Below are 21,351 nucleotides of genomic sequence, written 5' to 3'. Positions count from 1 at the left end.
ATTTCTTTGATGAACTGGAATATGCCACAGGGGATAGAAACCTTCCTGTTATTCTAATCTTTTCTCAGAAATGAGGCTTCAGTCCCCACCCCTCAGCATACCCTTTTTGCACCCTTGAGTTAAAACAAGTGTTTCCGACAACACCGTGGACTGGCAGGGGGATGGATCTGCTCCTGTTATCCGTGATATCTGTGAAGAATGTAGGAGCTTAGTCCTGAAAGTAAAAAAAATAGAGGGGGAGGTTTGCAATAAAAGTCTCTATTTAGCACCCCGTGAGCTGGGTTGTTCCTGTGCCTCCAGAGCAGGAGAGCCATGAAGATGCATGGTGAGCCCTGTGTGGTGTGAGAGATGTGGCTGGGCCATTTCTGGGATGTGCCATGGGTGCAGTTTTACTACTGCCACAATCTCATGAACTAGGAAAAAAGATTAATGTTGTGAAGGAAAAAATCCAAACATTTATGCAACATTATTTTTCCCCCCTTGGGGCAAGCTCTACCAAAGGGAGTGCCTCTCTCTGCCAGCACCCATCTGTGCAAACAAAGTTCAATGCCTCTTCTCTGCCCAAAGCGGGCAGCTTGCCAGGGCAGCAGGCATCCCTTTGGCAATGGGCAAGGTTCAGATGTGTTTGCTGCTCTGGCCAAGCCACCAGAGATGGACTACATGATCTTTAAAGGTCCCCCTTGGTTCGAACCCCATTTTATGCCTATGTGTCTTGACACTGGTTACCTGAATTTGGCTAATGTCACTCAGCTCTGGTAGGTTACCGATTTAAAGCTGGTCAAACTGGCTTATAAGAACCACATTGTGTCATGAAACAGCTGTGTCAGTGAAAAACAAAAGTTATTTGATATTGTGTCTTAGACCCAAAACATCCATGCACTTTTAAAATCCCAAGCTCTGCTGACTTTAATATCCCATGTTCTGCTTACTGAACTGTGTAAAATCTGCCTTGTTTTCCTCCTCCTGTCTGGAACTGGACATAGGAGAAACTCTGCCATGATTGGAATACTGGTTGTTGGCAAAATATATAGCTTTTAATCCACACAATGAAGAAATACTCCTTTTCAGTGGTCATGGCCTGAGACTAGACTGAGAAAAATGAAAAACATTGAAAATTTCACTTTCACGATATTGGTTTTCATGTTTGTGCTCAGTCTCAGCTAAATTTGCATGCAGTTTCCCCTCAGTGTGAGGCAAGCAGTGGCAGCAGGAATTTACACAGCAAGTCTCTGCTGCTCCTGTGCAGGATTGGCACAGTGCATCTGGGTTGCACAGCACTTCTTCCTCAAGTTGCCCTTCTTAGAGGATTCATTAGCAGCTGTGGATGCTCTGCCATGTCGTGCTCATCATCTCACTGAACTAGGTACTCATTTTGTACCCGGTATCCACTGAGGGGAGGGCCATAATTTGGCCCTGAAAGCCACAAAATCATTTGCTACCATATGAGCAGTCGATTGTAATGCCTGTCCTGTACACAACTCTTTGTATTATTTGCTTATCTTGAAAGAAAGATAAACTTTACTTCAGAAACCCATTCAACATGTATTTCAAATCTGATGAAGATGGCATATGTACATTTCCAGAGGAGATGAGACCCTCAGAGGCCCTGTTGTACACAGCTTCAGCACTGATTTGGCTCCTGGGGACAGCTTTCTTCCAAAACCTAAAAAAAACCCCAAGCTAGAAAGGGTTCAATGAGTGCACTTCAAGAAAGGCTGCTTCCCAGGGTTGATTTGACCTGTTATTTCCTTGGCTGGCCCATGTACTGTTACAGAAAATGAGGTAAGTATAGTAATTTCTCCTGACCTTAAGACTGAACACAGCAGTATCATTAATAAAAATGCTAACAGTAATGCAAAGATGTTTAGAAGCAATCCTGTGGCTGATTTCTTACAAACATTCTTATCTCCCGAACCCTACAAAAACAAATAAAACCCACAACCCCAAACAAACAAACAAACAAAAAGTTATCTCTTTTCTATCTGATGTATTGCAAAACATTTACTTTCACAGAATCACAGAATCACCTAGGGTACATCACACAGGAAGGCATCCTGCTCTGGCCGGGGGGTTGGACTAGATGATCTTCGGAGGTCTCTTCTAACCCCTAACATTCTGTGACCAAAAAATCCTAGGGCAGGTCACTCAGAAAGTCATCCACACAGGTCTTGAAAGTCTCCAGAGAAGGAGACTCCACAACCTCTCTGAGGATCCTGTTCCAGTGCTCTGTAGCACTCACAGTAAAGCAGTTCTTCCTCATGTTGAGGTGGAACTTCCTGTGCTCGAGTTTGAATCCTTTGTCCCTCGTCCTGTCGCAGGGCACAAGTGAAAAGAGCTTGTCCCTGCCTTCTTGATGCTCTGTTGCATATCTTGATCAATGTCTTCTCTTGAGCAACACCTCGTGAGGCAGCTGGCGTTTGGCACAGCACTTGTTGCCTCCTGCAGCCTGGCAGCATCAGCCTCAGCTCTGCCTCTGTTGACTTCCCTGGCAGCAACTTGTCCAAGGCCCCCGCCCTGCCCAGCCTGCTCCTCTGCCTGTCACTTCCCTCCCCTGTCATCTCTCAGCACAAAGCAGTCCCAAATGCAGGCCAGCAGTGACCGGTCCTGCCTTTGCCACAGCCCTCAGCCTGCCGAGGGAGAAAGGATCTTGCTAAATGGTAGAGGGGTGACCACTGAGGGAAAAGGCTGTCTCAAGCCAGGGTTTCGTAGCAGGGGCAAGTCCCAGACATTGTATTTAAGATTACAGTAACACAATCTGTACGCGGTATCTCTTTGGGAGCAAGGAGCACCAGCTGGAACGAAGGAGCTGCTCCAGGTCTGTGCTCTTCCCTGCACGTGTCCAGCAGAGCTGGCCGTGCTGAGCTCTCCTACACGGGACTGGCAGTGCCCTCTCTTCACCTCCTCTTGCCCTTTTCCTGAGTGAGGTCAAGGAAAAAAGGCCAATTACCTGAAATTCTCATCATAGGAGAACATCCTGGTGCCAAGGTCTGTTCCCAAAGCTGTGTAACTTGGCCTCCTTCTGCTCTCTGGACCAGATCCTGTAGCACCTGGCTAGGCCTGCCACCTCCTGACCCATGGTCTGGGAGATGCTCAAAACCCAGGAATGGAGATGTTTCCGAAGGCGAGCCTGTGCTCCCTCTGCTCTCTGGCTCTTGCTGCACAGGAAGAAAAATGTGCTGAGACCCCTGGGACAGACAAGTGACCATGCTGAGGCAGCCCCACCCAAGTGTAGCCCTCAGGCAGAGAATCTGCTGAGGCACTTTCTGGATCACGGCACCTCTCTGGAAAGGCCTGTGTTACGGAAGAAATAACCTGTTGTGATTATGGGCTCTATCATCTCCTGCAGGACTATCAGGGCTCCCCACGAGGCAGAGGTTATGTAAGATACATAAGTACTTCAGGGAGAGGTGCTTCTCTGGAGGCTGTGTATCTGAGTCTTCTGATTTTTTCTTTTTCCCTCTTGCTGTGACTGTATGCTTTCTGCAGATGCTTGCCATGTCTTTGAGATGATGCAGTGGAGCAAGCCAATGAGATGCAGCAGCATCAAGAGGGTGCCTCCTCTCTGGGAGGGAAAAAAAACCCTATTTCCTTCTTTCACTACTTTTTCAGAGAGTGAAAAGCAAGAGAGACTGGCTTGTATCTCCTACTCTGCTATGGGATGCGAAAAGCCATTCTCCTGGTACTCTGTCTATCAGCCCTTGGTTTCCCTGGTCACACTCCAGTTTCAGTAATAACCTGGGCAGGGAGACAGACTACACAGCAGTCAGCTTTGATTTAAGACAGGACAGGACACCACCCTTCATCAGCGAAGAAGCTACCAGCATCAGCTCTTTCCAGGAGAAGGTAACTTTCTCAGCTTCAGCTTTCCTCAGGGTGGCCGCGATACTGAAAGCCCGTGGATGTGACAGTATGACAGTAACTCCAGGAAGCAGGAAGAGTGTGGTCAAATTCTTTGCTGGAGTGAACAAGCTCACTCAACAGCATGAGTGAATCTGGTAATATTGTCACAAGGCAAAACGAGACAAATGGCAAGGCAGTTATCTTAGATATGCTGGGACATACATGAACTTGTTACCTCAAATTCTGGAGGTAAAGAAAGGTCTTGCCACATTGTTGTTTGGCTTTGGCTTGGTGATATGAATCCCTTGTCTCTCTGTTGAGTGTTTTCATATAATGTGTTTCATGTTTTACAGGATATGTACAAACACAAAATGTTTTTAGACAATCTGCTTCAATGAAGCACAGTTTCTGAGGGCTGAACAATGCTTCTAAACCATGTAGCAGTTCTTCAAGGAAAAGCAGGATGCTGGCTAAGTGGCCATGTTCACACAGCATACAGCCTTTAGAAAAACACTGGAGGGTGTGAAAGTGCGTGTGGAGATAGCTGAAGTGGACGAGGGGAGATCAAGAATAAGACTAAAGGGGTGATTTGCCCAGCAGTGATTGTTTGGGTCAGGGTGTGGGATGCACTTTGTTATGAAGTGCTAAGCCTGGTTTGAAACCTGCTCCGGGGAGCAAGATGGTGCTGGGGGTACTGCTTCCTGAGCAAGGATCTGCCTTTCCAACGCTCTCTGCACCAAGTGCTGTGACTGTGGCCATGTTTGTGAGATGGATTATGTAGTTGTCCTGTTGTAGGCCTTGATCACTCCACGACGGGGTCCCCCAGTGCAGCAAACACCGAGTTCTGCCTGGACTTCTTCAAGGAGCTGAGCAAAGAAAGAAGAAATGAAAATATCTTCTCCCCACTGAGCATCTCAGCTGCCCTGAGCATGCTCCAGCTGGGTGCCAGAGGCAACACAGCCAATGAGATTGAGAAGGTGGGTTTCTTCCCCTTCTCCTGGAAACTGCCATTAGTGGCTTACCTCTGGAAATGGAGAAGAGGCAGGAGGCTTCTGGCAGTCTGGGCCACGTTCTTCACAAATAGCAAACTGAAAGAGGTGGCAGCTCTCCTTTCCAAACACTCTCTGACTTGTACCCATGAGGCTGCTGTGCAGTCTCAGTGCCTTCTTTGTGTCTTCCTGAATCTCTTACATAGCTTTATGTTGCATGTGTATTGCAGGTGCTTCATACTGATGAAGTGCTGAGTGTGGCATGTCCAGGAACAAAGAGCCCCACTGGAAAGGTGAGACAGTATTTGAAGTGTGTGATAACACTGACTGGTAGCATGGAGTGAAGCAGGGAAAGGTAGGCTTACCTGCCAAATGGCAGCATTTAATCCAAAATAAAGGGAAGAGAAGAGTCCAGTCCTGTTTTCTTCTCTGAAATCTGTGTGTGTGCAGAAGAGACCCTGTGGCACTGATTTTCTGTGATAAGAACTGTTATCTCAGTTTACTCAGCTTGCTTCAGCATAGCAAAGCTCATTTTCTGCCTGTACAAGGAGTGAGTTAAGTACTGCAATATATATAGGTTTTAGTGAATATTAGTAACTCCAAAATTTTGGAAGCCTCCAGTCCTCATTGTTGAGCATCACAATGGGGACAGAGAGAATGGAGGAGCTGTACCATAAAATTAAATTGAGTCTAATACTGGTCTCTTCTGCCTGTACAATTTTCTGCACTTACATGGTATGCATTTCTAACCTACAAAAATGTCAGTGACCTGATATTGGGAGAATTAAGATAGATTTACACTCATGCTTGAGAACAGAACTCAGCCCCAACTCTCTGAGTTGTTCAGACATCTGTGCATACCAGGAAGAAATAAGGGCCACCATGAAGTCTCAATTTAGAAAGGAACTCACGTGGTTGTGTTTCTTCATGTAGATAAGCACACAGAATCATAGAATGGCTTGGGTTGGAAGGGACCTTAAAGATCATCTAGTTCCAAACCTCATAGACTGGGACACCTCCCACTAGATCAGGTTGCTCAGAGCCCCATCAAACCTGCCTTTGAACGCTTCCAGGGAGGGGGCATCCACAACTTCCCTGGGCAACCTGTTCCAGTGTCTCACCACCCTCACACTAAAGAATTTCTACCTAATGTCTAACCTAAATCTACCCTCTTCCAGTTTGAAACCATTCCCCCTTGTCCTGTTGCTACAGCCCTTGTAAAAAGTCCCTGTCCAGCTTTTCTGTAGGAAAAAACCCCAAACATTTCTTTACTGGGTAGTACACTGCAGCTCTGCAAATGAAGATTTAGGTTCAGGTTTTTTCCACTCTCAAACGAGAAGGCTGGCAGGGTTGGAGCTTTGAAGTCAACCCACAAGCATTTGATGGTGTTCCAGCTCCTGTTTACCTTCGTGGTAACGTTGACTTAATTCAAGATGGAGGTTTAGGAAAAGGATCGGAGGGCACGTTCCACTATCAGCTGCAGTGGTTGTGTGTGCTGCTGTACCATGGGACACTGTTCCACTGGCCCATAAATGAAGAGCTGTGTGGGAAACGTTGTGTCATGATTTCCCAGACACACTTCATGTCCCTTCATCAGCATTTTGTAGTCAGATACCTGCCTTCATCTGGAACAGCATGAGACACTTCTGTGTGTGAATAGATTGCATATGAACATCCCAGGTCAAATACCAAATCTATTGGACTTCATGTTCTGTCAAGGTGTTCTTCTTCATATCCAACAACAAAACAAGACCAAAATAGCACGGAATACTTTGGGCATTCTGCATCAAATAAGGGTTCATGGAAGCATATGGCTTTAAAGCCAGCTTTTCTCTGCTAGCTTATTCTGTGTAGTAAAAGTATCTTGTTTTATGAAGGTTGTTGGTGATATTGGTTACAGATTTTACATGAGATTATACAGAAGTGTCTATGACCAGCTGGGATACAAGCATCTGGTATTCACAAGGTGTTGTGCCTGGATTACAGACAGGTCAGAAAGGAAGAGTCTGTCAAATTATATCTAGGATGAGAGTAACAACTTTGTCAGGTATAAATCAGTGCAACTGAGAGAAAGCAGAAATAGGGAGAGCTGTAGAGAAGTTTTTTTCAGGACACTACAGTAGTCCTTGGTTACCCCAGATATGCAGTTAAGGTATTTGAATCATAGAATGATGAAATTATAAATTCTACAAATTCCACGGCAGGATGGGGAAAATATAAGCTTTGCACATCCCCCTTGTTCCGTGGCCTGAAGAAGAACATTTTTCCATGGAAACAAATTCTTTTTTCATACTTCCTCTGGAACTGACTCAGTTTACCTTGGCTAAAAATTTGACCCTGTGTTTTCAAATTACGTGCCTGCTGGTTCTTCACAGGGCTTGGCAGTGTGGGAAGGATATTTCTAAATTTTATTTTGTTTTGAGAAACTCAGTCACTAACAATATGCGCACGATATTGGCTGTCAGTAACACTCTGTTCCTTGATCACCACCCATCTGATTTCACTAGCTGTAAGGACTGGCAAGAACAACCCCACACTAACTTTTATGCTAATAACATTAAACTATCAAGCAACTGCACAATTTGACTAACTATGGAAATATGGCACAAGGTTTGTTGCAGGAATCAGGAAGAACAATTACTTGTAACATCCAGTCTTAGGGCCAAAGGCAATACTTTTCTCCTCAGAACTGTGAAAATTATCCAGTGTTCTGCAGGGCTGAGTAACCCCGAAGCGCGTTTCAAGTTTCCGAGTCCATAATTAGTTGAAGTAGCTCAGTAGCTGACAATACCCACAATGTCTTGGCTAGTGTGATTAGTGTGATAAAAAGATCTTGATCGTGAACACATCTACAATAATTACATTTTAGGACCAGAGAGACATTCCCAAACACTGTGTATTGTGCAAAGAATAACTTGAATACTAATAATTAATACTAATTGCACAGCTGGATGTAACTGGTTTTCTCATCTACAGTCTGGATGATTTAGGACAGAGAAGAGTTAAAACTCCAGGAATAAGGAAGCACTGAAACAGAACAGAGGTTTTGGAAACTCTTTGCATAGAAGCTTCTTTAAACAGGGTTAACAAACACCTATCAACTGTAATCTAGACAGCTTTGACCCCGCCTTAGGGCAGCAGATGCACTAGACAATCTCAAGGCTCCTTCCATTCCAATCAAAGCTAATTGATAGCTACACGAAGTTGCGAAAGAACGGCAGAGGTTTTCTCAATGTATCTGTTCAAAGTTACTATCAGGTGTCTTGGTGGGAATAGATTTTTCATTCCTTTTTCACACATTCCTCTTGGAAACTTCATTTGCCATATGGACAACAGAATTGCGTATCAGCTTCTTTGACCCTGAAAGAATTTGCCAGTCCATTGTGTTTTCCATGGTTGGGTACCAGAGCCCCAGAGCAAGGAGCCTGCACAGCATGTAGGTTGTGGTCAGTGGCTGAATGCAGATTTTGCATGAAGTCTTTCACATTTCTTTATGTAAAAACTGTTTCCCATCAGTGCTTTATTATTTACAACTTGGCTCCAAGAATAATGTGAAAATGAACACTGATCTGTGTTGCATGTCCAACAAAGTGGGCATGGCTCCCCATATTAAATATCACATCCCACAAAATGGGCATGGGTAGAGCTCCCCAGATATGGGGGCAACCCAGGGAGATTCAGATCCAATTCTCTCTTAATTAATCTCTTTTACCAACCCAGTCAGTGAGATTAGCCTCTGGAATTCTCTGCATGGTACTCTTAGAGTAAGACCATGACCCAGGAGGCTTATACAAAACGTTACTTTACTTAAAATTGAGTAAGATTATAAAGCTTGTAAAAACCAAAGAAACAAACACAACAACATCACTCTCAAGCAATAGATTACAATCAACAGAACTTAGCAAAATGGTACTCTCAAAACAACAGGTTACAACTGGAAAAACTTAGCAAAATTAGAAATTATGTTATACTTATGTGCCAAGAATAAGGTTAGAAACAGAGAAAGACATTAAGAGAGACAGAGGTAGAGACGAAGGAAGAGGGGACAGGAAAGATACCACCACCCTCGGATCCAGCGACGATCTCAGCCTGATGCTGTGGTCCTTGGATGGCAGGCGTGCACCTGGAGCATTTCGAGTCTGCCTCTTCAATGGCAGCTGGCTCTGCCTCTCCTGGTGAGGCTCAGCCTGCTTTGCACAGACTCAGTGTTGGATTTGGAAATCTGGAAATGAGTTGGTGGGCAGGGGGGTCCAGGTGATCACTTTCCCCCCCATCGGGGTTGGCTGAGCAATGACCTTTATTGTCACACATCTGTTCTGTCCTTAAACAGGAAAGTGTTCTTTTGCAACGTGGTCCTGTGCCTCCAGGGTCTCCTCTTGCTGGACACTGCTCCTTATCAAGTGAGGACAGTGTCCCATTTATCAGGGTGGCTGCCAAAGGAGGGGCTCTCCTTGCATGAACAGGGTCCAGGTGGCTTATTGAATGAGGATCCCACCCAAGCACAATGTCCAGTTTGTCAGCCAGGTGGCTGTTTTGAGACAATCTTTCTTCTCAGGACTCTACAGTTGCATTCTCCAAAACATATGGGAATTCCTCACCAATTTCATAAAAAAAAGGACTGTATATATTCTTGTGGTAATCCCCAAATCAATGCCTTCTTTGCCTCAGTCTTTAGTAGTAAGACTAAAGATTCAGTTGTTCTCAGGGTGTGCAGCCCCCTGAGCTGGAAGACAGGGACAGGGAGGACAATTTCCCCATAATCCAAAGGGAAATGGGTGGCAACCTGCTACACCACTTAGACACACACAGGTCTATGGGGCTGGATGAGATCCACCCAAGGGTACTGAGGTAGCTGCTGGAAGTGCTCACCAAGCCACTTTCCATAATCTGTTAGCAGTCCTGGCTAACTGGGGAGGTCCCAGATAACTAGAGGGTAGCAAAAGTGACACCCACCTATAAGAAGGGTCAGAAGGAGGGTCTGGGGAACTACAGGCCTGTTAGTCTGACTTGGTGCTGGGGAAGGTTGTGGAGCAGATCATCACGAGTGCTGTCACATGGCACATGCAGGACAACAAGGCTATCAGGCCCAGCCAGCATTGGTTTATGAAAGGCAGGTCCTGCTTGACTAACCTGATCTCCTTCTATGACAAGGTGACCCACTTAGTGGATGAGGCAAAGGCTGTAGATGTTGTCTACCTAGATTTTAGTTAAGTTTTTGACACAGTTTTCCACAGAATTCTCTTGAAGAAATGGTTGAGTGATAAAACCCAAGGAATTTCCTTTTCACAAGTGCATAAACATGTCTAACTCCCATTTCTGTCACTTGAAGCACCCCAAAGTACACCATAATTATGATAGACAAGTTTGACTTTGGATTTGTGCTCTAGGCTTTCACGACTTTCTGGGCTGCAGGGTGACTGGTTTGGAGGATTCTCCGGGCTTTAGCAATGAAATAATATGAACTAATGTCCAGAGAGACCACTGCAATACAATCTGATGACTGTTGCCTAGATTGAAATGCCAAAATCCTGATGTTTCCTCTCATCAGAATTTTAATTAATGCATACATTTCTCTGTTAAAAAAAAAAAAAAAAAGAAAAAGTAGCTGTTACCTTTTTTATGAATAATCTTCAAAATGCAAGTCGATGTCTTTTGCAATCTCAAAAAAACCCAAACAACAGTTCCTTTGCATGGAAATATCTGTTCTCTTTTTCAGTGTTTCACCAATATTGACAAATACCTGATTTTTTAAATGCAAGAGTTTTCTATCTTCATCACTGCACCCCACAATGATGACTGACAAGATAAGCTATGCATCAAGATGAAAGGAAGTTTAGCTACTTGACATAGAGCTAGGAGAGGAATATTGATGGACATTCTGAATCTCACAGCTTAAAAAAACTACTGCGTTTGTTATTTAAGTAACAAAACCTAACATAAAGTGATTTAAACTGCCACAAAGGAATGATATCCAGAGACACTGTGAATGAGACCAGTCACAAAGCCTGGATTAGCCAGCATTATGAAACAGGCTCATCATGCAGATGTATTTATCTGTCTAGCCATAACCTCTTGCTCTGTTGAAGCCAGTCAAGAAGACACATGCAGACATCCTTGCTTAGAAATACTATTCCCTGTTAGTCATGGCTCATGAGCAGGTGGTAAAGGGTGTGAGCAGAGAAGGTACAACAGACAGAACTGGCTACATTGCTAGAGGTTTTTTTGGATGCTGGTAAGATAAATGAATCAAAGATGAAAAAATTTGGGATGTTGTTTTGCACCATATCTAAATCTCCCTGGAGAGTTAAAGGGTCCATTGCGATAATGGAAAGGCTTCTAGTGCACAAAGCAGCTCAAGGGTTAAAAAGCAGTGTTGGGCTCACCTTTTCCCTAGAAAGTTGAATGACCAGATGAGGTGGCCCAAGTCTCTGCAAAGTTGACACTCATCAACTTCTGCACTCTTGCCAATGAACTCAGTAATTAATTCAGCAGTGTAATTTAGAAGGTAATTGCTTTTCACTAGGTTCTTGACTCATAAAGCCCCAAAATGACAATAATATCAGACTTTGCTCCTGATGCTTCCCAAATGAGCTGAGACCATCAACAACTTCTGACGTCTCTCCCCCTTTTTCAAGGTAAGAGGTATTTCTCTGTCATGCAAAAGTTGCTGTGTATTACCACGGATGCTTTATCAATCTAATTGCTCTGATATGATGCATAAGGTTTGTTATTTTTTGTGATGCTTACTTAGCAGATGTCTAGAAAATAGGGTGGGCCCTTGTGGTCCTTGGCTCAGTAAGAATCCTGACAGGAGACTTTGTTTTGTTCTTGCGATTCATCAACTCTATTTATCCAATGGTACCTTTATTACAGGGAACCACAGACACATCAGGTACTCTGTAATTACCACCTGAGCAGTCTCAAAGTGGTAGCAGAATGTGCATTTTGTCAGATGAAAGGAACAAGAAGAGCCTTTGCTGTCAAGCTTGAGATCAGCCTCTGGTTTCTCAACAAGAATCTGCCTCCCTGCTGTGTCCTGCAGACATTGACAGCAAGAGAAACGTATGTCTGAAAACAGTGAGAAAAAAGCCAAGGGGGAACTGTAGCCAACCAGGCTTCTGCTTCCAGTGCACTTGCAGGAAAGAATAATCACAAGGGACATGCTGATGGTCTGTTCCGTACCAAGGGAGTCATTGCTTTTTGATGTAAAACTGTGTTCTGCTGATTTGTGTCACTGATGGGATCTCTTGCTCCTTGTTTTGGCCTTCCTCTACTTATCCCACCCATGTAATAAAAACTCTTTGCACTTTATAATTTATACACAGCAGTCATCATTCCCTTGGCCATGGCCCCAAGGCCATGAGAAACACTAATAGAAATGTATTTCATGTTGTTCACTGGTAAAGTAACAAGAATTTTGAGACTTTCATCCAAAATGTCTGCAAACAGGTAAACAGTGCTGAACAAAACTTGCCCCTAAGGATGTGGCCCTGTTTTCAGTATTACCTAAATGTGGGAAATTTTAGGGGTAGGAAGCAGCTCAGTCTGTGATCTGCTCCTCCATGCCTGAGGGCAACATTACCACCACAAGATCTGACCACAAGGTAAAAGGGTTGTCTTTGAAATCTGCATGCTCTCCAGAGTAGTCTAACTTTGAAGCAAAATCTGCTACTTCTTTTGCACTTGCAGTGCTTTTACATCTTCATCTTCCTTTCCACACAATGTGTCTCAGCAACTGCTTCTCTGTAACCTTTCAAAAAAGTCTCCTTATTTATTCTTTCCTGTTTGGAGGCTTATCCTCCAAAGGAATAAAGACAGTCTTCTGATTTTGAGACTGCCATGACCATCTTCAATCCTCTTCATTTTCCCCTGGCCAGATATGAACCTTTGCATTTTCCAGGAGCAAGAAGGGAGCTAGGAGGGATACTAGTCCACCTAGCAGTCCAAAGTGAGTCCTAGTGCAGCTCCCTGTCCAAAGGCAGGATGAGCTATAGCTTTGTCTTTCTCAGCAGGCATTTGCATACTGAGTCTCCTCAGAACCTACAATGCAAGAGGTTCTTCAATCTATTTGAACAAAAACTCCTGTTTCCCAGTCATGCCCATTAGAGAACTATGCCTGTCTAAGCCACTCTCTAGTCTGCATTATACTAACCTAGAAGAGTAGAAAATATAGAATCACAGAATAAGTTATGGATGTGTTTGGCTCTCTGGGCTCCAGCGCACGCTGGCTGCTCATGTTGAGCTTCTCACCAACTACCACCCCCAAGTCCTCCTCCTCAGGACTGCTCTCCAGCCATTCTTCACCCAGCCTGTATTTGTGCCTGGGGTTGCACCAGCCCAGGTGCAGGACCTTGCACTTGGCCTTGTTGAACTTCATGAGGTTGGCATTGGCCCACCTCTCCAGCCTGTCAGGATCCCTCTGGATGGCATCCCTTGCCTCTAGAGTATGAACTACTCAAAGGAATAGACTAGAAGAACAGCAGAACATGCTTCTTTCTGGAAATTAATGCCAGTCCAGGTACTTCTTTAGCTATAATTTGTCCATTTGTTCTGTGTGGAACAAACCTCCACCAAATGGAGCAATAGAGTGACAGTTAATCTCCAGAGTCACTCAAAATGTAGTATGAACAGAATGACCTAAAGAAACAGAGAAATAACAAACAACAACAAAGAAACCTGTTTGTTTAAGATGGTCAAGAGCTCAAAAGTACCAGAAAACTAACCAGGGCTAGTAGCGTAGTGTTACACTGTGCTAGCATATTAGAGCACTTGAACTTCACCTTGACAGATTTATGCACAGCAGAATGAAATTTAAGGGGACTTGTGGCTCTGGCACACACCCCTGTGCCTGAAGGACATGATTTGTTGTGTTCCAGGATTATAATTTTCCATTTACTGTATTAATTTGGATTCAAAATTGCCAGTATTCCTGAAAGAGAAATACATAGTTGTGTCTTGCTGCTTGGAAACCATCTCCTTTCCTCTGTTCTGGGAGATGACTGAATGCTCCTACTTGCATACCTTCTGCTCTTCTATTCCACAACAGTTTTCCTCCAACTGTGCTATGACTAGTGCCAAAAATAAGAATGAAGAGAACAGGTCACCACTACAAGAGAGGGAACAGCATCTGCCTCCTTCTGATCTGCAGTTTCCTTTAGGCAACAACATGATTAAGTGGCTGAGGAGCCTGGCTTTGAAGGGCCTGTGTGGAGAGCATCCACTTCCTCAGCAGAAACCAGAAAAGCAAACCAGACACTTCTTTGGGAAGTTTTTTTGCCTCAACATTAAGCAAATAAAACCAGACTCCATGGCTTTCTTCACTTCAGGCAAAATCTGTGCAGCTCTAACCTTCCTGTCCTCAGGGCCTGAATGAAGAGCATGTTTTTAATTTCTATTTCCTCTAAGAAAAAAAGACAGGAAAATTCAAAAAAGGAATACAAATTAACTGACAAGTATCTTGTGACTGATATGAAACAGCCTCCAGATCTTCCTAAATACCAGAGAGGACTGGTACCTGATTGGGTTGGGATGTAACTATATGTTAGTAATAGTAACTTGAGTACTTCTTACAAAACAGTGTTTGTCCTTGTATGCACTCATGCAAATACTTGCCCACCCACACACCATATCAACCTAAATGTGAAGGATGATTTTTTTCAAGGTAAAGAACTCTAAAAACATACCACTTCTTATAATTAGGTTGCTCTTTCCCTGCTGCCTACGCATGCTGAAGCAACATAAGGCAAGAACCAGACTTCCCCAGAGTTACTGATAAAAATGAGGAGGAATGTGAAATCCTGGGCTAAAAGCAGCTGACACGTCAATGTCTTGTGGGACAGCTGCTTGAACAAAACTCACCCAGCTTTCCTGTAAACACATCTGCAGAATGCAAGATTTGAAAAAAGGTTATGTGGACAGGGATAGCTTCTCTATGTTTTGCCTCTTGTGCCACAAACTTCTTCCTCATTTGCAGAAGATACATCAGGAATCCTCAGGAGAGGAACAGGGCTCTCATATTTCCATCAGGAGAACCTAAAGAAATGCAGATGACGCATGGGAAGCCCCTACCTGCAGTGTCTCTGCAGGAAGCACAGCATTCCAGAGCTAGTCTGCACATACCATGTGGTTTGATACAAATGCACAGGGCCTGTGCTGTATCACTGCAACAACTGCAGAGCGCTCAGCTGCAGAGTACCTGATGTGCACAACTGGCACTGTTGTGCTATGCTACTGTTTGTTCAAGCTGTTGAGTATTCAATAAACTCTGGAACAAATGGCTAAGTTCCTCTTCTCCATTAAGGACAAAATTCCCAGCTCGGGGAGTAAACTGGCAGGAAAAGCTCCCTGGAAGGGATCCCTGAAGAGAAGCCTTCAGAGGCGCAGAACTGGAACAGGTAAAGGGAATTGCCTACCTCCACTCTGGAACCACTGACTTATGTCACAATTGGCCAGGTAGATACTTTTACATTTTAAATTTTTCTTTCCCTTGCTACTCTGCCAACTGCAGAGGTTTCATAATAAATTCCTATTACAAAAACATATGTGTTTGCACTTGACGGTGCTACTTCTTACAGTAACACACATCAAATTTGGTAGAACTTATTTTTTACACATAAACCCCTTGAAATCTCCTTTGTTTCTAGGAGCTTCTATAATGATGGAGAATTTTTTTATATCTCGGTATGAATTTAAAATTGTGAGTTGTTTCTGAAGTGCTAGGGATAAGAAAAAATTATAGATTCCACAAAAGGTCCCATAATGATACTAACTGGTTGCAACACACAGTAGTGTGATTCATCGTGAGTAAAAATGATGCTGCCACTGGGCGTGGCAATGGCTTTATATCTCATTGCTCCAGAAGTCCTGTCATCAAGCCCAACAGTCAAGTTGACACCATCAGTCCTGAGGAGAAGGTAAATATCTCTCTGATCTCTACTCCTAACCTTTAAGTTACAAATGATATAACTATGAAATGTCTAAAGATTGATACGTGCATATCTGCTTAGTACTTACATGCTATCTATAGCATATTTTGAGGAAGTGAGAATATTTTCAAGATGCTATGCAATGTTTTGGATTACATAAAAGTGGATGGGCTTTGTGATGAAGCTGTGCTGAATTTATACAACGGCTTTGCCAGGTGTGTTCCTAAAGAAGATTAAAACTAAACCTTTTTCCACTTCTTCTGCATGACCCAGATTGGTAAATCACAAATGCAAAATCTTTCTACACCATTCTATCTTTTAAATATTTACAGGAATAATTTAATTCTTCTTGTCTAATGGGGGAAGTTATCTCACACATCTATGGAGAAAGTTATTCAGACACAGCAAGAATACAAACAAAAATGAATTAGAATAGTGGAAACTCTAAAATACTGAACTGGCTCTCTAAGGGATCAGATGCCTCTACATCACTTTATTGGATAAGCCACTGGGAAAAGGCTTTCATGGGAAAGGCACTCTGTTCTAGATGTAAGATGTGAAGTTTTGCAGAACATTAAAGATAATCTGCTAGTATAATTGTGATTGTAAGTGAAGTTTATGATATGCCAGATGTGGTGAATCAGGAATCTTCCATGAAGTGCTGAACAATTCAGCAACACTACTGCAGAAGACCTCATCATGCTCCAAGGGTTCTAAACTTAGCAGGTGTAAGGATGAGCAGCCTAAATCTTTGTTTCCCTTGTTGCAGGTGATCACAGCACCACAATGTGCTCTCTCAGCACAGCCAATGCCAAGTTCTGTCTTGACTTTTTCAGAGAGCTGAGCAAAAGAAAAACAAATGAAAACATCTTCTTCTCCCCACTAAGTCTCGCAGCTGCCTTTGGGATGGTTGTTCTTGGAGCCAGGGGCAGCACACTCAAACAAATTGAGAAGGTGGGTTTCTTTTGCTGTGAAAAGAGGACAGTGGCAAGATACAAGTCAAGAGGCTGGTAGTACCACTGGATATAGTTCCTAAGCATTCGAAGGAGTGATGCAGACAGACAACCCTTTAAAAATACCTTCTCTTATGCTATGCCTAATATCACACTTTTTCAGACTGAACACTATTACAGTAATTGATCATTCAATAAATACATCAATACTAAAGGAAAAGTTCTGGAGATATCCCTCAACTCCCCAGGGCTCAGAAGTGATGATTCTCTTTTATATGGTCTGGATACCCAAAGTCTTCTTTCTCAGGGAAGAAGATTTCAAAGACTTCATAAGCTCATCCTGTGCAAAACCTTCTTGTTTTGTTTCAAGGATCTCATGATAAAGGACAAACAGGACTTTCTCTGTTGACTGTGTCTGGCTGCTTTTTGGAATAGGCTTGCAACACTCTCTTTTAGCTTTGAGATACCGTAATTCAACTGCATTAATCCAACATTTACATTGCAGGTATTTCATTTCAGTGAAGTTTTGAGCAGTACAAGCCAGGGAAGTCAATATTCTTCTGAGAAGGTAAGACACAGCTGCAGTTCTGAGACGAAGAAACAGGTGCTGGTTTGTCAGCCCTTCTCCTTGCAAACTATCACTTAATCAGAAAGCAGGGCAGGGCTGAGCAGCCTCTCTGTCTAGATTTACAGACTTGCTTATTACTGCTCTTTTATTAGTTATTTAAGGGGCCTTGTGAGATCACACATGTCAACAGCTAAGCCTTCTCATTACAGGTTTCCAACAAAAACACACAGTACTAATCTAAAATGTGATAAGCGTTTAAATTGCCACCTGCAAAGGTTTGTCTACAGGGTATGCCAAAGATACCTTGGAGCTTGCTCCTGCCAGGCTCTAGCCCAGCAGGTATTTGCTCAGTGTGCACTGTAGGATACAGTGTGATTTGGAGTTGGACTAGTGTGGGCTTGAAGGGGAATCGTTTTGGCATTCCATACATCTGGTACAGGGGGAGTTGGGGGTGGTGTCCTGATGCATTTATTCCAATGCCTTTATTAACTGGGTGGAGCCAGACTTCTCATGCAGAGCGAGGCTGTAGTTCACCCACAGGTCCAGATTAGCACAGGAAAGCTCAAAGCCTACCATGAAACTTCTGTTTTCCTGCTTGAAGTGCAAAGAAGCTGAAGAAGTCCATTCCCAGTTCCAGGCTCTGTTGACTGCAATCAGTGAACCTGGACCAGGTTGCTCTCTCACCATTGCCAACAGGCTCTTTGGAGAAATTACTTATCCATTCTTCCAGGTAAGTGGAGTCCATTTTAACAGCTCCTGGGAGATAAGAGCTCAGCAGAGCATCTTCCATCATAAAGTCAGAACAGAAACGAATCAATGGTGCAGTCGAGATGTACTGCCAAATGGCTGCATTCCACAGCTCTTGAAGTCCAGGAGACCTTTCATCTCAGTTGCCCAGTGGTTAGACATGGGGAACGGCAAAGCACTGGGAAACTGTGACTTAAAAGCTTTTATGTAAAGAAACAGATCTGTGGTAACAGTTTTTCCTGGACATCCCAGAAAACTTGTTAACAGTACTCACTATCAATATATCCTTGCCACACACCTTGTGTACAACAGAGCTGCACTTGCTGCATCAATCCTACCCAAGGAACAAAGATCCATGACCAGCAGAAGACTATTTTTCTCCTCGAGTGTGTTCTAGAAAAAATTATTTTACTCACTCATCCACATTTCCTTCAAACCCTATGCAAATATGACACTCTCTGATTCCTGCTGCTTTTTCAAACAAGGCTTAGAAGAGAGAAGCATGGTTGAGATTTTTGGTAACTACTCTAATTAAAGTGGCATTGACCATCCCAGCACATTCCCGTGGAATACCGACAGCTCAAGTAATACAAGTGCATACAAATAATTTCCTCAGAAAACCAGATTTAAGGTGTTTGTAAGTGTATAGGTAGAAACAGCGTTTTTTTATCTCTGTAACCACCTCTTTTCAAGTCAAGATTTCACCTTGTTTCCCAAACTTTGCACTCTGGGTAAAGAGAGATCTTCAGAGCCAGAAAAAGGTGATCAACAGCCTGGAAAAGTTTTATACTTAATACAAGTTATAAGTTTTACAGTGTATGCATCTACACAGACTAACACGCATGCACACCTTGTGATATTATCAGTCCTGGTTATTTGTTCAAAATAAGGCAAACTTCTTCACTTGGTGGTTGGGGCAAGTCAGGCAGTTTAACAACAATATATAAGCTTACAGAAAGGTACCAGGTTTTGATCTTAGATATTTTTTACAGCACTGAGACATTTCTGCTGCTCAGTACAGCTTGAAAATACAAAAAAAAAAAAATTGCAAATGCATTTTTTTATAAATAATATCTCTCTAAAATCATCACATTGCGATAAAATTGTCTCATTTTTACTTTCCAGCAATACTTGGATTCCACAAAGAAATTCTATCGAGCAGAACTGGAAGCAGTCAATTTTAAATACACTGAAGAAGAAGCCAGAGAGAAGATTAATTTCTGGGTGGAAAATGAGACAAATGGTAAAGAAGACTATGTGCGAGTTGTTTGGTTTGTAATCCAATCAGTTAGGAATATTATGTCTGAATTGCAGTTCTCACTTTTTCATTTTTATATTTATATATATTAAACACTTACTGCATTTTTTTTGCTCAATAGGAAAGAAATATAGGAAGAAGTACAAAAATGCCCTGAGTTCCTGGCATCAAAAGCTGCACATAAACTTGTTGTTATTTGTCTGACAGAATTATACTACTTTTCAGATTTGCAGCAGTAGTTATTAATAGTCAAAGGCTGCTGACTGCCTGAACAAAGTAATAATTCTTCTTAATTCATTATTTTTAAAGGTAAAATCAAAGACCTGTTTGCTGCTGAGTTAATTGATCCCTCCACTGTTCTTGTCCTGGTCAATGCTATATATTTTAAAGGAAAGTGGGCAGCAGAATTTAAGAAAGAAGACACTAAAGAAACATATTTCCAACTGAACAAGGTACAGTATGAGCAAATATGGACCCAAATATGAGGATTCTGTTCCTCTGCTACTATTTACCAATACTACAGTGGTTTTTTTCAGGAAAAAAAAAATGAGCTAAAAGACAAATTATCTCAGGAGAATTTATACATTATTCATGAAGAATTTAGGTTCATGGTTACATCAGGTGCATCAGTCTCCTCATCTGACATGGCAGAAAAATGAATGACATAAAAAGGGAGTTGTGAGTACAGTAATCTGGCACCAGTAGGAATGGAAAAGTAGGTTTTATGCTTCTAAGATGGATAAATTCATTGGAACTATAGTTAAGAAGGAAGAACACATCAGTGGTATAAGTACATAAAACCCACAACCAGTGTACATGATATTTGTTGGACTGAACTCTAATCTCAATACTGAAACCAGTTGCAAGCAGAGTGAACATTTCTGTATTTTCAGTTTAATATGTTTCATGTGTTCCAGAATGAGAAAAAGACAGTGCGGATGATGTTTCAAGAAGGTTATTTTAACATGGCCATCATAGATGAATTGAAAATGAAAGTAATAGAGCTCCCATACTTTAATAATGAACTGAGCATGTTCATTCTTCTTCCTGAAGTTGTCTGTGAGGACTTTACTGGCCTAGAACAGGTAACACTTATTTTTTTCTCTCTAGTAGCATACATAAGGGGCTGCACACAGAGCAATACTTTAACTGTGTTCCAATGTGGTCAGACAACAAGCGGGAAAAACGGAATCTTATTATTTTTTTCCTTCCACTCATTATGGTGTCCATCATTATTACCAATACTGCCTTGCAGCTTGAGCGCAGCCTCACACATGAAAAACTAGCAGGATGGACCAGCTTGACCAAGATGCAACCACTGAGAGTGAAGGTGTACCTGCCCCAGTTCAAGATGGAGGAAAGTTACGTTCTCGACAAAACTCTCCAGGAGATGGGAATGATGAATGTTTTTGACTGGGGAAAAGCTGATTTGTCAGGAATCTCTGGGAAAAATGGTTTAGTTGTCTCCAGAGCCATCCAGAAGTCATTCATGGAAGTCAACGAAGAGGGCACTGAAGCAACTGGTGGCATGGGACTTGTTGCAGTACCTCTGTGTCGTCCCATTTCTTATGAGTTCAAAGCTGACCATCCATTCCTCTTCTTTATCAGACACAACCCAACCAACACCATTCTCTTTTTTGGAAGATATTCCTCCCCTTAAATGGAGGTTATTTTAGAAATTAGATCTTTCTCCTCACATCTGCATTTGCAGGCACTGAGGACAAAGACAAACGTATATTTGCTTGGTTTCATTGTAATGTGTTAATTTGCTGTAAAAAAAGGCTGTCCGAAAAGACTCAAATTAGAGATGAAAGCCTAAAAACCATTACCTCTTTCCTTTCTAACATCAATTTCAATCAAGTTTTACTTTTAGGAGGTTTTACTAAAATGACATCTACCTTAAAATACACTATGAGATACTTGCCAAAGAGCTGTAGGCCTGTAGATACATCTGCATGGAAAATCTTGTTTTGTTCCTTACTTAATGTGGCATGCACCACATAAATGTATGATTTTAGTGCCCGAAAAATGTGTGATAGGTTCTCCCACATGAAGAACACAGGAGAACGGG

The 21,351-nt window shown here is 42.6% G+C and overlaps 1 protein-coding gene across 1 annotated transcript; it reads left to right on the top strand.

Annotated features, from left to right (window-relative positions):
• The first annotated feature begins 16,540 nt into the window (after positions 1 to 16,540).
• Positions 16,541 to 20,940, top strand: LOC127380402 (serpin B4-like). The gene is made up of 7 exons (XM_051609227.1): positions 16,541 to 16,708; positions 17,213 to 17,275; positions 17,877 to 18,005; positions 19,148 to 19,265; positions 19,590 to 19,732; positions 20,198 to 20,365; positions 20,536 to 20,940. Exons 1-7 carry the CDS (start codon positions 16,541 to 16,543, stop codon positions 20,938 to 20,940), a joined length of 1,194 nt encoding a protein of 397 aa, XP_051465187.1.
• The last annotated feature ends 411 nt before the right edge of the window (positions 20,941 to 21,351 follow it).

This window comes from Apus apus, chromosome 2 (genome assembly GCF_020740795.1).
Source record: "Apus apus isolate bApuApu2 chromosome 2, bApuApu2.pri.cur, whole genome shotgun sequence".
Lineage (NCBI taxonomy): Eukaryota > Metazoa > Chordata > Aves > Apodiformes > Apodidae > Apus > Apus apus.
The sequence above is the reverse complement of the archived record's forward strand: the minus strand, read 5'-3'. Positions and strand labels throughout refer to the sequence as shown.

Coding starts and splice junctions, on each gene's coding strand:
- LOC127380402 (XM_051609227.1), top strand. CDS start 16,541: ATGTGCTCTCTCAGCACAGCCAATGCCAAGTTCTGTCTTGACTTTTTC. Junction 19,266..19,589: donor GGTGGAAAATGAGACAAATG/GTAAAGAAGACT, acceptor TTATTTTTAAAG/GTAAAATCAAAGACCTGTTT. Junction 19,733..20,197: donor CATATTTCCAACTGAACAAG/GTACAGTATGAG, acceptor CATGTGTTCCAG/AATGAGAAAAAGACAGTGCG.